Source organism: Peromyscus californicus, unplaced genomic scaffold (genome assembly GCF_007827085.1).
Source record: "Peromyscus californicus insignis strain IS unplaced genomic scaffold, ASM782708v3 Scaffold_15__1_contigs__length_86483966, whole genome shotgun sequence".
Taxonomy (NCBI): Eukaryota; Metazoa; Chordata; class Mammalia; order Rodentia; family Cricetidae; genus Peromyscus; species Peromyscus californicus.
This window is the reverse complement of record NW_026294447.1, coordinates 79,269,877-79,287,007: the sequence shown is the minus strand read 5'-3', so window position 1 is coordinate 79,287,007 and position 17,131 is coordinate 79,269,877. Positions and strand designations below refer to the sequence as shown.

General features: G+C 43.6%; 1 protein-coding gene across 1 annotated transcript in view; it reads right to left on the bottom strand.

Annotated features, from left to right (window-relative positions):
- The window catches only part of LOC128110576 (coiled-coil domain-containing protein 170-like), a 39,705-nt gene that overhangs the window by 9,279 nt on the left and 13,295 nt on the right, over positions 1 to 17,131 (bottom strand). The window contains exons 3-6 of the mRNA XM_052738242.1: positions 9,140 to 9,396; positions 8,749 to 8,881; positions 3,938 to 4,240; positions 1,458 to 1,655 (exon numbers count right to left, since the gene is read on the bottom strand). Coding sequence (XP_052594202.1) covers positions 1,458 to 1,655; positions 3,938 to 4,240; positions 8,749 to 8,881; positions 9,140 to 9,396 — 891 coding nt within the window. The remainder of the gene's footprint in view (positions 1 to 1,457; positions 1,656 to 3,937; positions 4,241 to 8,748; positions 8,882 to 9,139; positions 9,397 to 17,131) is intronic.

Below are 17,131 nucleotides of genomic sequence, written 5' to 3'. Positions count from 1 at the left end.
TGGCATGGTGCCACGTGACGTTAATGGCTACCGAGGCAGGCAGACCTCTGAGTTTGAGGCGAGCCTGGTCTCCATATCAAGCTACATAGTGAGACCCTGTCTCAAAAGGCAAAAACGAATGTTATTTCAGAATGACGGGGTATTTTGTTTACATTCATGTGTGTGTACCATATACATGCCTGGTACTTGAGGAGGCCAGGATAAGGTATTGAATCCCCTAGAACTGGATAGTTGTGAGCCATGATGTGGATGCTGGGAATCAAACCCAGGTCCTCTGCAAAATCAACAACTGCTCTGAACTGTTGAGCCATCTCTTCAGCCCCAATGAGAGGGGTTTTTTTGTTTTTTAAAACAAACAAAAAAAATTACTTAAAAAAAAATACTGTATGGTCCCAGCACTTGGAAGGCAGAGGTAGGTGGATCTCTATGCATCTGCAGCCAACCTGGTCTGTGTAGCAAGTTCCAGATCAGCCAAGGCCACATGGTAAGATTCTGATTCCCAGCAAGTCAAAGGAAACGACAAACACATACTGATGGATGAACGGGCCGAAAGACCGGCTCCATCAGTGGTGAGTGAATAAGCGAGACTGCACTGAGCCATACCGTTCTAGAAGAGTGTGGCACAGGGTAGGGTACGGCACATAAATTCTGTGCAAAGGCATTGAAATGGAAACAGAAACTCCTGGAAATAAACTGTAGCCATTCCTACCCTTTTGGTTTGCCTCTTCCCGCACAGAAACATGGAATCAGGAAGCAGAGAGGTCAATGGCTTACACAAGGATGATTAAGGAATGTCATCAGTGGCCCCTCCACTAGAGAACCACTCCTTTAAGTGCATTTCCTGTTCATCCCATTTAAAAGTGGATTGAGATATGTATTAGCCAGGGGAGTTGGTACATGTCTCTAATCTTAGCTAGACTATGAAGACAGAGGCAGAGGAACTATAAATGTAAGGTTAGCCTTGGTTACATTGAGAGTTTTGGTCTAGCCTGGGCTATATTATATTGTTAAACTAAACCCTGTCCCCTCCCCTCCAAAAAAAACATTAAAAGTAAGATTCATATTAACAAGTGCCATCATAATACTTATCCAATATATGCACAATAGATTAAAAAAAAATAAGGAAAGACGAGAGGTTTTTTTTAGAAAATCGAAAGCAATAAGGCTTTGAAGCAAATCCCCCCTTTCCCATTCTCAAGAAAAGTATGCACCAGATGTGGTGCACACATGTGATCCCAGCGCTTGGGAGGCTGAGGTGGGGATGCTGTGAGTTTGAGTACAGCCAGGGCGATACAATATGATGCTAACACACACATACATACATGCACACACACCAAAAACAGAAATATATAAATTGCATAAGCAACTTCAATAATGTTAAAGCTATTGATAACGTAAAACGTAAAACAAAATGTGCCCATTCTCAGAGAACCTCGCCGCCCTCAGGAACCTCTTACCTTCTTCCTGCCCATGTCTACACTCCTCAGAGGGGAGCTAACAGCACCCTTTTCTTCCAGATGTTGCAAGGGTCTCTTCTGTCCCATATAACTTTCTTCAGTTTGGGGTGACCTTTCGGCAGCTTCTTCATAGAGGTGGTACAGCTGCTCCAGTCTCTTAGTGAGCGTCTGAATTTCCTGCTGCAGGGCTTCCGATTTCTGCAAGACACGACATTAAATAAACATTTCCGGTGCTCCAGGCTTCCCACGTTATTCCCAACTACCTACAAGTTCTATTTCTATAGACACTGAAGGGACACTGAGTAGATTTGACATGTACTTTTTTGTTGTGTGTATGGGTGTTTTGCTATATGTATGTCTATGCATCACATATGGCCAGTGTCCAAAGAGACCAGAAGAGGTATCAGATCTCTTGGAACTGGAGTTACAGATGGTTGTGAGCCACCATATGGGTGCTGAGAATTGAACCTAGGTCCTCTGCAAGAGCAGCAAGTACTCTTAATCACTAAGCCATCTCTACAGCATTGGTTGTTTGGAGTTCTGAAACAGATTCTTATTCTGTCAACCAGGACAATCTTGAACTCACAGCATTTCTCCTGCCTCAGCTTCCCAAGTACTAGTATTATAGTTGTGGATCATACATCTGGATATATTTATTGTTTTAAGAAATAAGTAGAAAACCGTGATACACAAAGATAAGATGTATTCATAGTGGGAAATAAAGTTGCATAACGATTTTGTTGCTGTTCTTTGTCTTGCTGTGTAGACCAGGCTGCCCTGGAACTCACAATCTTACACTCAGCTTCTCAAAACCTGGGATTATAGGCATGTGCTGTCATGTCCAGGTAACACAGTACTGTTAAATTAATGTGTATTGATCGTATGCTGAATTACACTAAGCATTTATCATCTATTAACCCATTTAATCTCTGCAACCCTACTGACAGTAGGAATGTCAGCTCTTCACTTCAATTTACAAATGGAACTAAGGCACAGGGAAGGTAAGTAACTTGCCCAAGAACACACAACTGACAGATGGTGGAGCTTGGGGTCATAGGAGGGCTCTGTGCTCTAACCGAGCCATCATGTCTCCAACACAGTTAAGGACAGCCTGTTCTCTTCTTCCACTTAGTAATAAAAATGCAATCAAAATGACAATGAAGAGCTGGAGAGATGGCTCAGCATCCAACACCCAGGTCAGATGTGGGAGGCACAGAGGGTTTTTTGCTTGTTTGTTTGTTGTTGTTTTGTTTTGATTTTGGTTTTTCAAGACAAGGTTTCTCTGTGTAACAGCCCTGGCTGTCCTGGAACTCACTCTGTAGACCAGCCTGGTCTCAAACTCACAGAGATCCACCTGCCTCTGCTTCCTGAGTGCTGGGATTAAAGGCGTGCACCACTGCCACCCGGCTGGCTCAGAAGTTCTTGTACTCACAGATAAGTACTAGGGGAACCAGGAATGTTAAACACACAGGGTTGTTTCTTCAAAGGGAGAAATGTAGTATCTTTTCTACCCAGAAGCCTGGGAGTGGATGTGATTAATAGCCTGGTGACTTTTGATTTATCTGTGTGGCCAAGACAACTACCCCAGATCCATCCCCAGACCCTTATTGTGAGTTTATCAATCTATAGAACCTATCTTTATGAAAGATGTTACATGTAATCAATCTATAGAATCCATCTTTATGAAAAATGTCACATGTACTTTGCAAAGTTTTGATGTCGTCATGTCTTAAGGTTTATTGTGCACAAGGGATTGAGTTATTTATCACCAGAAAAAAGTTTTCACCAAATTGTGCTGTGCTTAAATATGCTTAAAATAAATTACCTGGGGTCAGACTCTCAAAGTTTGAACCAACACTGGCTACCGAGTCATGTTGAACTGAACTACCTTCTTGCTTCCTGAGGACCATTGCTCTGCTGGCTGTGGTGGTCACAGAGATCCCTCACAGTCAGGCAGCTGATAATTACTCATAACTCTATCTCTAAAGGATCTGAGGTCCTCATCTGGTCTCCCTGGGCATGCACACAAGTAGCATACATTCACATAGACATGCACACATAGACATAAAAAAAATAATAAAAACAAATCTTTAAAAAAATTGCAGTGAGACCAAAGATCTTACTAACTGGCTAATATCAAAATCTACATATTAAATTAATAAAATTGGGGAAGGGAGGAAATGCTCAGATGGTAAAGTGTTTGCTGTGCCAACATTAGAACCCAAGTTAGAATACTCACCACTCATTAAACAGCTTGGTGCACATCTGTAATCCAAGCGCTAGAGGCCGGCAGATGCCTAGAGCCCACTGGCCAGCCAGAGTGGCCAAATCAGTGAGCTCCAGGGAACACACCCAGGGGCAACCTCTGGCTTCCACATGCATCAACACACATATGCATGCATATTCACGTGCATAGGTGCAAACACACAAAAGCACATTCATTAAATTGGAAAGAATAACTTTTTTGCCAGTACACTTACAGATTTCCACAACTGTTCATTTGCACCCATTTCCTGGATCCTCTCTTTCACTGCTTCCTCTGTGGCTAGTATGGGGCCAATGCTGTCACTCAGTAGAGTAGCCAACTGACCAAGGAAATCCTGGTGATGGGCTTGCTCAGGTGTGGTTTCCCAGCTGCAGGAATATGGAGGTCTGTCGAACTCAGATGTTAATTTTTCTTTGTGGGTCAATTCGTGTGGACATTTACCCCCAATGTCTTGCTCATCAATTGGTCCTTCAGAGTAAATAATGTCTCTCTCAAAGTTGGAGGCTTCACCATTGTCCTAAATGTAGCAACACAGGGATTAAACTTCCCGTCTGAAACTCAATGAACTATGAATACAGTAATAACACAAAACCTTAGGAGAAAAGACCCTTAATTAGAAACATTGAGAGTCATGAATTTGAGGCCAGTCTGGTCTATAGAGGGAGTTCCAGGATAGCCAGGGCTACAAAAAGAAACCCCCAGGGCTACAAAAAGAAACCCCATCTTGGGGAAAAAAAAAAAAAAAAAAAAACAAAGAAAAAGAAACATTAGAGTCACATAAGAAACAAGGCATAGATTTAAAAGAAGGGCTGATAGTAGCAAGAAGTGGGAATTGAAACAGCCAGTCCAAAAGCCCTTGCTGACAAGGACAAACTCTACAGAGCATTCGAGCTCAACCGTAGAAAGAATTCAAAAGCTGTCATTTTATTTTATTATTTTTAATTATTTTATTTATCATTATGAGAGAGGGGGCATATACCATGGTACCCACGGAGATCAGAGGACAACTTGCAGGAGTCACTTCTCTTGTTCTATCACATGGTTCCAGGAACCAAGCCCGAGTCATCAGACTCCCACAAAAGGTGCTTTTACCCGTGAGCCGGCACACTGGCTCTTCTCGGTTTTTTGAGAGAAGGTTTTGTGTAGTTCAAGCTAGCTTCAAACTGGAGAACCCACAGCTCAGCTTTCTCTAGGGCTGGGATTACAGCTAGCTGCACGCCACCATGCCCCGCTGGAGACCATCATTTTCTAACGCCTAATGAAACAACTGATTCAGGCGAGGGTGAATGAATACAGAAGCCGTTATGTAAAGAGCTGTTAAAGAAACGGGTGTTTTCATAAAGAATTATACTCAAGTAGGGCTGAAACTATAGCTCAGTGGAAGAGTCCTTGCCTAACACTCTAGAGGCCCTAAAACCAACTCCTGATACTGCAAGAAAAAAAAAAAGCCATACTTATCGAATATATCGATAATGTAAACGAACGAAGTCATAGCTCTTCCTCCTGACCTATTTCTATTGTAATTATGACAAGAAAAAAAAAAGATAACCCTGAGTGTTTTCTAATCAAACAACATGTATTGTTGTGTATATATGGTGTGTGTGAATGCAAACAGGACACGTTGACACAGTACAAGTTTGGAGGTCAGAGGACAACTTCTGGGAGTTGATTCTCTCCTTCCACCATCAGATCTGAGGACGGAACGACAGTAATTGGACATTTTTAGCAAGAGATTTTACCAGCTGAGCCATGTCGCTGGCCCTGCTAAGCTCCTCCCGTGAGGGAGGGGTACTCGCTGAGTCAGCAAGTTCAGTTGCTGGGGTCGGGTGGGGGTTGCTGTTGTTGTTAGGTGAAACTGGGGGAATAGGGAAAACAATGACAAAAATGGAAGTAATAATGAATTTGTATCACTAAAAACCTACAGGGAAGAAAAGCCAGAACTTCGTGAATCCCAATTCTTGGAGATTTTTATTTATTTATTTTTTTTAAGAAATGAGAGATTCGTAACAAAAGCTCAAAGGGGGTAAGTGTTAAAACCAATTACTTGAGATGCAGATAAAAATCGAAATTATTTTGAAAGTAGTGGCTGAATGTGTGTGCGCACTATACACACATGACTATGCAGATGTACACAGCTGTGTGTGTGTGCCGTGTGATAGGATAAAAAGGGTAGATTAGCCGGGCGGTGGTGGCGCACGCCTTTAATCCCAGCACTCAGGAGACAGAGCCAGGCGGATCTCTGTGAGTTCGAGGCCAGCCTGGTCTACAGATCGAGATCCAGGACAGGCACCAAAACTTCACAGAGAAACTCTGTCTTGAAAAAAAAAAGAGTAGATTATTGAATCTACTTTTAAAAAGCAACTATTAGTTTTAAATATTTTACATCCGAATGGATTTTGTATATTGTATACAAATTTTGTATATTGATACAAATTTGAGAATAATTTTGTTAGAACATACTGTACATACATTTCTACTCTTGTTCAAGGTATTGTACGTATGCAACTCATTTAACAATGTAATGCAAATTTCTAGTCCTTGAAAGTTATTATTACCAACTATTTAGGATAATAAAGAAAAACAGGTTAGTTGTTAGTCACCTATTACAATTGAACTTGTAGTCATATTAGGTATGTTTTCAAGGTCAAACAGATATATTTAAGATAGACAGGTGGTCTTTAAACACTTCAGAGATCTACAGAATATGGCATTTAGGATGTTTTAATAACATAGGTTCTTTTTTTTTTTTTAATGACAATGAGACATGTCTGCTCCTGGCTGCACTTCAGAGAAGATGGAGTTTACTTTCTTTGTGGCAAAAGTTAGCCATTGGGCAAGAAAATGTCAACTGTTGACAGCATGCTGTCCAAATGGGACAAGCAGGACACAAAAAGATTGCTGAACTTTGCCAAGACAGGGTAGGACAGCCCTTCAGAAAATTTTGCTTCACAGATAAGTGATGGGGGAATGTCATTTTGTATCCTACGAATATATGTTGCTCTGATTGGTTGATAAATAAAGCCGTTTGGCGTATGGCAAGGCAGCTTAGAGGCAGGTGAAAAATTCAAAGAGAGAGCTAGGAAGAAGGTGGGGAGAGATGCCAGTGAGCTGCCCAAGGAGCAACATGTAATGGGACACAGGTAAAGCCATAGAACATGTGGCAATACATAGATTAATAGTTATGGGCTAATTTAAGATATAAGAGCTAGCTAGCAAAAGACTTGAGCCATGGCCATGCAATTATAATTAATATAAGCCTCTGTGTGTTTACTTGGGGGATATGAGTGGGAAAGATTTGTCCTGACCACCAGCAGGCCAGGACACAGGAAAACTTCTGGCTACAGATAAGTCTGTTGGATATGCTAGACCTGTAGGCTGAAAATGGATGCCTCAGTGTTGCAGAGGAACCTTGGGTGGCTGTCCAGGAAGCCAGCTGTTTCTGTCATTTCTCACATTTTTTGGAAGTCCCTTGCTTGAACTTCCTGCTTACTCAGTTAATATTATTTCCTTCTCGGGTCTCTGAGGGAGTTGAAGACCAGATAGTCATAGTTATAGTTTTCTTTGTTAACAAATTCAGAAAAGAAACTCACTAAAGAGGTGTAAAGTGTATAAGTTTGAATGACATCAGAAGATAATTTTTGGTTGGTAAAACAAGCTAGGATAAAAAGTGAATTAGGTAAAACACTTTGGACACACCAAAATAGGATAAATAATGGAATGTTTTCTCTAAATTTGTCAAGTGTTAATGGACTAGACATTATTGATGTAATTATTGCCTGTATATATTGAATATAGTTATTGTATATAGCTTTTCTTATATTAGTTATAACCTTTTATTATTTTAGACAAAAAAGGGGAAATGTGATAATTTGTTCATACTCTAACAAATATTTGCCTGAAGATCAGAGAACAGAACAAGCCACTAGATTAAACATAAAGGCCAGGCAGTGGTGGCACACACCTTCAATCCTAGCCCTCAGGATCTCATGCCTTTGCTCCCAGTACTTGGGAAGCACACACGCCTTTAATCCCAGCACTAGGAAGATTGAGACAGGAAGTGATATGGCGGAGAAAGGAATATAAGGCAGAGGAGACAGAAACTGCTCTTTTTTGGCTGAGAAGTTGGTGAGGTGAGAGGTGGCTGTAGCTTGTTGTTTTGCCTCGCTAATCTTTCAGCATTTACCCTGATATCTGGCTCCCGGTTACTAATAAGACCAATTAGATTAGTGCTATACCTGTGCCCTCAAGGGAAGGTACAGAGGTCAGAGGAAGGTGTCAGGTGTCCCTCTCCATCACTCTGCTTTATTCTTTGAGGAAGGTCTCTGCTGAACCGGGCAGCCAGAAAACCACAGAGATCATCCTGTCCTGGTCCCTTCGGTGCTGGGGATACAGGCATGCCTGGCCAAGCCCGGCTGGTTACACAGGTGTTAGGATCCCCAGAGTCTGGCCCCAGTGCTTGCACAGTAAGTATTCTTAACTGCTGGACCATCTCTTTGGTCCTTGACTTTTTTCTACTGGGATCCCTCACATTAACTGGGTCACACAGGTCCTTGTTTTACATTCCAATTGTGTAATCAACTGTGATGGTCGAAGGAGCTCACAGTAAACTTTCACAGCTCTCTTGACAAAGATCGGCCTCCCCTTCTCTTTCATGTGCGCTTCTTCCTGGAATCCATAATGCCCTTGTCAATGACCAAAGCTGATGACCCCACAACACCTTAGCTTGTGTTTCGGGTGTCTGGTCCTCAGCATCCGGAGACACGGAGCCCAGTGTATTCAGTCAGTAACAAGAAGTGGACCGCTCCAACATCTCACTTCCTCTTCTTCTCTCCCCGCTAGTTGTTTCTCGGCTCCATTCCTCTCCTCCTAATCTTTCTGTAAAATCACCTTCCGGTCCTCCGTGCAGACCCTCCACCACTGACCTCTGGTCTACCATGCTTCTTTGGATTTTCCATTCACAAGAGAACTGGCACCCTACCCCAAACGCATCCTTTTCTCCTGGGGCAACAATCAGCTCATTCTCACCTTCACGGGGAAAATATCCAAGGAATCTTCTGGTCCTTTCAGATTCGGACAAGGAGAGAATCTGCTGGAGCAAGGCCACCTTTTCTCCAGCTCTGTCTTTCTCCCTGTCCTCTCTCTCTCCACCAGATGCTCTCTGTGTAGGAAAGCGGTGGTCAACAAGGCAATGAAACCAGATCGACCAGTTTTCAATATGACTAAATACATATATATTTCTGACACGGTTTCTCTGTGCAACAGCTGCTCCCTTTTCCAAAATTATGATACTCTTGTATCAAGTTAGGAAAAAAAAAATCTAACCAGCACACCCCCAAATCTGATCAGGACTATAGGTGTATATATGACTTGAAAACATAAGGTAAAATATGTTAGAAAACAGACCAGGAAATCTTACCTTAGGCGGTTCTCGAGGTCTGTAACTCGCTCAGTTAGGTCCCAGTTGCCTCTTTCAATATTCTGAGAATTTGTGTTTTGCAAAATCTTAACTTTCATTAGAGAAGCAATAAGGTCTTGGAGGTTCTTGACGTCCTCTCTCAGGGACGTTATCTGTAGCGACTGCTGGGCATTACTTTCTCTGTAACTCTCTAACTCGGTCTTCATTTCTTGCAATGAAGTTTCTTTTATGAAAATTTTGTTTTGAATATTTCTCAGCTAATGAGAAGGGGATCAAAAGTAATACTTAAAATAACTTATCTTGATTTTAAACACTCGTGATATTAAGTTACTGTGAATATAAGTTATGTATTACTAGAGAATAAAATGAAGCCTTTCAAACCTATTCCTTAATAGTATATCTTAATGTTTAAAAGCCCTTTAAGACAAAATACAATGGCACTGTATGTTTGAAATAGTTTACCAACATTAAAACTGCGTGAGCCTTTATATTTCCCTAACTCCTAAATACAGGAATGATGGATTTGGAGATTTCGGTCAGAAAGGGGCAATGCTTTAGCCTTAGATGGCTTCCTTTCAGGTGTGTGGCTCACAGGCATGTTCGTTCACAGGCCTGATTTGGTTTCTGATCTTATTTGTGCTGGTGGGAAAAATAGAAGGGGAGAATCCAGAGGAAGAGCAAAGATTAAAAAGGTGCACGTCTTTAATCCCAGCTCTTAGGTGGCAGAGGCAGGCAGATCTTTGTGAGTTCAAGGCTAGCCTGGTCTACATAATGAGTTCCAGGACAGCCAGGACTATGTAGAGAAACTCTGTCTCAAATAAATAAGTAGATAGATAGATAGATAGATAGATAGATAGATAGATAGATAGATAGATAGATAATAAATAGATAGATAGATAGATAAATAAGTTAGCTGTATTTTAAGACAGATAAAGGAGAGAGATGACTCAGTAGTTAAAAGTACTGATTGTAGTTGAAGATTTCTGTGTTCCACCTGGCCCGTGGTCAGGACAAATCTCTCTTACCCGCCAGTCCTGCAAATGCTTGGACCCAAGAAAACACACAGAGGCTTATATTAATTAAACTGTATGGCCTAATGGCTCAGGCTTCTTGCTAGCTAGATCTTACATCTTAAATTAACCCATTTCTATAAATCTATACCTTGCCACGTGGTTTGTGGCTTACCGGTATCTTTATATCTTGCTTCTCATGGCGGCGGCGGCGGCGGCAGCCTTCCTGTTCCCAGAATTCTCCTCTCTCTTTATCCCACCTATACTTCCTGCCTGGCTACTGGCCAGTCAGCATTTTATTTATTAACCAATCAGAGCAACACATTCACAGCATACAGAGCAATATCCACAGCAGCTGATTGTACTCCCAGAGGACCCAGGTTCAATTCTCACCATCCACATGTTGTCTCCCAACCATCTCTAACTCCAGTTAGGGAACTGACACCTTCTTCTGGCCTCTGTGGGCACCACGTATGCATGTGGCACACAGACATGTGTTCATGCATGCAAACATTTATACACACCAAGTAATAAAATAAAATTTAAAAATATTTTTAAAAGACAGATAAAGGGGAGGAGAGGTCATAAAGTTCTGAAGAGAAACAAGAGAGATGGTTTACTAGAGGAGAAGCAAGTCCAAGAGGAGCAGAGGTCAATGAAGGAAAAAGGAGACGGGGGGTATGGTGGCTCACACCAGCAGGAAGGTCAGAAGTGTCCAAGGCCAGGCAGGTCTACATAGTGAAAGCCTGTCGGTAATAATAATGATAATGGTAATAATAATAATAAGGCAAAAACAATAAATAAGGCCACAGTGACAGGTCTAAACTTGTGCTCAGGTTCCAAATGAAAATGTTTAATGACATTGACTCATCAGCCACTGATCCCGGGGTTGAAATCCAGCTGTGTCTAGTTAGGTTTTCCAAACATTGATTTGGTACTGGATTTCACTGGTTCAAAGGTCTACATGCTGGAATGAATCTACCCATCTGTTTTCAAGGCTCTTCCTCTGAGGTACATCATCCTGGCAGAGCATTTCACATGCTGCTGACTAGTCCTCCAAGGTCTGAGAAGCTCAGCCCTGCAGAGCCCAGAACCACAGGCAACCCAGAGGATAGCCACAGCACAGGCTGACTACTGAGGCATCTTTTGTCTCTCCCAGGACAGGAAGGGCCACGGCTTAGTGAACAGCCACTGGCTCACACTCACGTGACCACTGAGCTCCACCAGCCATACCTGGTCAGAGCTCCAGCCTACTTCCTGCAGGCAAGCATGTCAGAAAGGGATCACTGTCATTTTGTTCCCCATTGATTGTCCAGATCTACACCTCAGGGCTCCCAGATACCCTGCCACATCTAGATCTGGTCCCCGCTGTATTTGCAGACTGGGAATGTGTATTCCATAGTTTCTTTGTGTTTCCCTTCCGTAGTTGCTTGACTGTAGGGAACAAGTGACATCCTGAGCCACAGAAGTTCTGAGTGAGTGCGCATTGTTTGAAGAGCCCACCATGCCAAGAAGCAAGAAATCAGACCCACCCCAGGTTCAGAAAGGAGGTAAAGCCTTGCTCTGTCCTCCAAGTGTTTATGAAGAATTGACCAGTGTGTTCAAAAATTAGCAAGTGCAGCAACTTCATCTCTGGATGTTTACTGCCTGAGAGGATGCTCCTCTACAGAAACCCATGGGGACTAGCTAAATCCTCCCCCGTTGGTGCTATACATAATAAACACACCGAGGCTTCAAATTGTTGTGTTAATAGGTGCGGCTCCATTAGAGCATGCACAGCTACCTGACCTCAGCTGTTCTGTCTGTATGTCTGTGTGTCCCTCATGTCTTCACTCCCTCACCACTCCTAGTCAGAGCTGCAGACCCCATTCATGGGGTTAGAGGTGCTTGGCCCAACCAACGTCCCTGGGTTTGCTAGTAAATACAATATATGCCTCGTTTAAGATCTACAGTGAATGCCTATGCAGTCTGTGAAACTTCACATCTAGGCATGGCCAGCATTTGTGGAAGTAGCTAGAAGAATGTGCATCGCATCCGATCCCAGTCTGTGGTGGGGTTGCTTAGGGCCAGCATGAGTGACACTGAACATGGCCTTGTGTCCCTTGTGTAGAACACCAAGTTTGGCAGGCAGTGGTGGCGCACACCTTTAATCCCAGCACTCGGGAGGCAGAGCCAAATGGATCTCTGTGAGTTCAAGGCCAGCCTGGTCTACAGGGCAAGATCCAGGACAGGCACCAAAAAGTACACAGAGAAACCCTGTCTTGAAACACCAAAAAAAAACAAAAAAAAAAAAAACAAAAAAAAAACAAAAAACTACCAAGTTTATGGGGGTAAAGGGAAAGCAAGCGCCAGATCAACAGTGACTTCATTACAGCCCAGGAGAATGCCACCGACATCCCAGACAGTACAGCTTTAAAAATAGAAGTGATGGCAAGCAGGTGACCTTCGGAGACCTGGATGCATTCCTTGCTGCTCTGAGCTGCACTCAGCCACTGCAGTGGGCCGCTGTGATGATGGTCTTCTTTGGGACAGTCCTGAGGGGCTGAAGGAGAGCAGGACAGTGGGGACACCTAGAGCTGTGTCATGTTAGAGACAGACTGGACGTGGCCCGCAGGCCTGCCATAGTCTCCTCTTCTTGCCTGGCCTCGCGCTCGGTATAGTCCCCTGTTTTATTCAGGAAGTCCGCCTCCTTGCACACAGGGTAAAAGCACCGGTTAATCTTGCAGAAGACCCAGGTTTGGTTTCCAGCACCCAGCACCACATGACAGCCCACAGCTGTCTGTAACTCCAGTTGCACGGGACCTGACATCCTCTTTTGGCCAAAGATGCATGCAGGCAAACACTCATACACATAAAACAATGATAAATCTTTAAAACACGTTGAATTTGTATTCAACTTCCAATACTCAACTTTCTATGTTACCAGTGACTTCTTAACTCATTACCGCTGCAGCCCACCTATGCAAGAGTTTTATATCAATACCATATTCCCTAAACTAGTCCACATAATCACCAACTGAATCGGCTCGTATTTATTCCTTCTATATCTGGCCTCACCCAAATATAGATCTCTTGCACCTGTTTCTCTGTTATAGGACAGAAACACATTGCAATTATTTTTGTAGGTTATACAAAGAGATAAGGTTAATTATAACAAAAAAATTGAAATGCACGCGGTGAAGAGGAAAACTGCCTTACCAAGACAATTGGGTCCCTGTGGCACTAAATGGTAGGTGGCTGAGGAAGGCAAAGATGACTCACGCTGAGCCTCAGGTATCTTGCTGGAATCACTACACTTCCTTTTATAACGTTAACATGAGGATACCATATAATAATAACTGTCACGAAATTTTTATTTTGAGACAAGGTCTCATTAGGCAATCCAGGCTGATCTCACACTCGGCATCTTATTTACTCAGCCTTCTGAGTACTGGCTCTATAGGAGTGTGCAACCATGCCTGGCTTGAATTTTTTTCCTTTTTAAACCAATTTATTTATTTATTTCTTTGTGTGTGAGGTGGGGCGGGGGTTGGGAGGTGCCTGCCATGGAACATCCACAGAGGTCAGAGGACAACCTGCAGGAGTTGGTTCTCTCCTTCCACTACATGTGTCCTGGGGATCAAACTCAGGTTGTCAGTCTTGGCAACAGGCACCTTCACCCAGTGAACCATTTTTTTGGCTCTGGCCTTGATATTATTAAATTAGAAAATGCCGATAGGAGCTATGAAATACTTCTTGGGGGGCTGTAGTTGGAGATCAAACTCAGAGACTTGCATATTGCCCGGCATGCACCTTACTACTGAGCTACATCCATAGGCCCTATGTAGACCAGGCTAGCCTCTGAAGTAATCCTCCTACTGAACCCTCCTGAGCACTGGGCTTACAGGTGCACATCACCTCATCTAGCTGGAACACTTTTTAATGTATATGGTATCAGAAACCATGTCAAAATGGCCCCACCAGAACCCTTTAGATGTTTATATGTCCACAGAGAGTAGCTTCAAAAAACAATACTTTGAAAGTCAGGTGTGATAGTGTAGTGAGCCAGACACTGTGGTACATGGCTATTGTCTGAGGTACTTGGGAACCTAAAAAGGAGAATCAATTGAATCCACGAGTTCAAGGCTATCCAGGACCACATAGTGAGACACCATCTCAAAACAACCAAAGAAAATCTTTGAAATTCTTGAAAATGATTTACATATTTTCTTTAAGCAAGGTACCCAAAAACCTTTCTTGGCAGTTTGGTTTAAAAAGCTTTTTAAGGGTCAGAAAGATGGCTCAGCAGATAAAGGCATTTGCTGCCAAGCTCAAGAACTTAAGCAGTATCCCTAGGACCCACAGGGTGGAAGGAGAGAACTGACTCTCTCCAGAACTCGGGAACAGAAGCAGGAGGATTGTAACTTCAAGGCCAGCTTGAGCTACATAGCGAGAGCCTATCTTAAACAGTGAGCATAGATGTCTATATTCACAGAATATAGTTCAGTTAAGATAGAGTGTTTGCCTTACATACACCAGTGGGTAAATACACACACACCAACTCATTACTACTAATAATAATAATTGTATCCACGTCCAATCTACCAGAACCCCAAACTTTTCAAGGGTTATTATTAAGTCATACTGTAGAGAAGAAGGATGATGCTCACGTTCTCGCCACCTCCTTGTTACTGAGGTACGTGCCACAGCCTGTTGGGCGGAGAGGAGTAGTCCTGGATCCTGAAGGTAGATCTTTACTAATGTTCCTTCCTGCGAGCACTCCTTCCTCCCCTCTCCCCTTGGCTCACTCGCTCTCCTCATCTCGAGCCTGTCTTCACTTTACTCACTTCGTATCAAGAACAAACAAGGAGTCTATCCCATGCTGCAGGAAATCTGATCTCTCGGGAGCCCTTCCTCCTGGCACCTTATCAAACTTGACAAATAGGTTATATTTTAAGTCTGGCTTGTTCTAACATCTTGGCAGCCCATTTGCTGTGTTATTAATTGTAATGGTGATATGAAAAACCTATGCGCCGATTAGTTATTTTGTCAACTTGACACGAGCTAGAGTCTTCTGGGGAAATACCTCCATTAGACCGCCCGTAGGCAAGTGTGTGGGGGGGCATGTCTTGATGAATAATTGATGTAGGAGGGCCCAGCTCCCTGGGGGCAGTGTCACCCCTGTAGAAGAAAGCAGGCTGAGGGCGTCATGGAGAGCAAGTCAGTAAACAGCACTCCTCCACGGTCTCTACTTCAGTTCTTGCCTTCCGGTTCCCGCCTTGACTTCCCTTTATGATGGACTTAGGGTCTGTAACACGAAATAAACCCTTTCCTCCCCAAATTGCTTTTGGTCATGATGTTTATCACAGCAATAGAAAACAAATTAGAGCCAGACAGTGGAGGCTCACACCTTTAGTCCCAGCACTCGGGAGGCAGAGGCGGGCGGATCTCTGTGAGCTCGAGGCCAGCCTGGGCTAAGAAGGGTGTAAACTAGGACAACATACACAGTTTTGTTTGGGCTTGTTGTGTGTGTGTGTGTGTGTGTGTACTGTACACAGTCATGTTCATATGTTCATGTGTGTGTGGTGGGATGTGGTGGTATTGTGTTCCCCAAAATATTGTACACGCTAATAAACTTATCTGGGGTCAGAGAACAACAGAGCAGCCACAATATTAAACATAGAGGATAGACAGTGGTAGCACACGCCTTTAATCCTAGCATTCCAGAGGCAGAGATCTACCTGGATCTCTGTGTGTTCTAGGATACAGCCAAGCATGGTGACTCAAGCCTTTAATCCCAGAAAGTGAGCCTTTAATCCCAGAAAGTGAGCCTTTAATCCCAGGGAGTGATGGCAGATAGCAGAAAGGTATATAAGGCATGAAGACCAGAAACTAGAAGCGTTTGGCTGGTTAAGCTTTTAGGCTTTGAGCAGCACAGTTCAGCTGAGAGTCATTTGGATAAGGACACAGAGGCTTCCCGTCTGAGGAAACAGGATCAGCTGAGGAATTGGCAAGGTGAGGTGGCTGTGGCTTGTTCTGCTTCTCTGATCTTCCAGCATCCACCCCAATAACTGGCTCTGGGTTTGTTTTTATTAATAAGACCCTCTAAGATTCCTGCTACAGTGGGGTGTGCACAAGCGTGTGTGTGTGTGTGTGTGTGTGTGTGTGTGTGTGTGTGTGTAGAGGTCAGAGGTCAATGTCATCTGTCTTTCTCACCTCAGCTGCTCTTCACTTTGTGCTTTAAAATTTTATTACCATTATTGTCATTATTACTGTGTGTGTGTGTGTGTGTGTGTGTGTGTGTGTGTGTGTGTGTGCGCACGCGCACATGCATATGCAGAAGTCAGGGGGCCATTCTGTGAAGTCTTTCCTTCTCCCTCTTTACATGGTATTGTGGTTTGAATGAGAAATGTCCCCTAAGGCTCACATATCTGAATACTTGGTCCCCCCTTTAGTGGTGCTGTTGCGGGGTGGGGGGGTGGGGGGGGTGGGGGTGGTTATGGAACCTTTAGGAGGTAGAGCCTTGCTGGAGGAAGTACGTCACTGGGGGCGGGCTTTGAAGCCCTAGAGCTTCACTGCACTTCCTGTTTGCCGTCCGCCTCCTGTATACTGTTGAGATGTGACTCCTCGGCTCTCGGCGCCTGCCACATGCCTTTCCTGTTACTGTGGACATCTAGTCCTCTGAAACTAAACTAAACTAAATCCTTAAATTGCGTTTGCTCATGGCATTTTATCACAGCCACAAAAAGGTAAGTAATATACATGATTCTGGAGCTCAAACTTAAGCGGCCAGGCTTGCACTGTTAGGAGCCTCTGCCGGCGAAGCCACCTCACGGGCCCCTCCACCTTAATCTTTTAAACTAGGTCTCTCACTGAACCTGGATCTCACTGGTTCAGCTAGCAAACCCCAGGGTGCCCCTCTCTCTGCCTCCTGGCCTGGGGATTACGGGTGCACCCCACAGCGCCTGGCTTTTTAAAGGGTTCTAGGGATCCAAACTCGTTC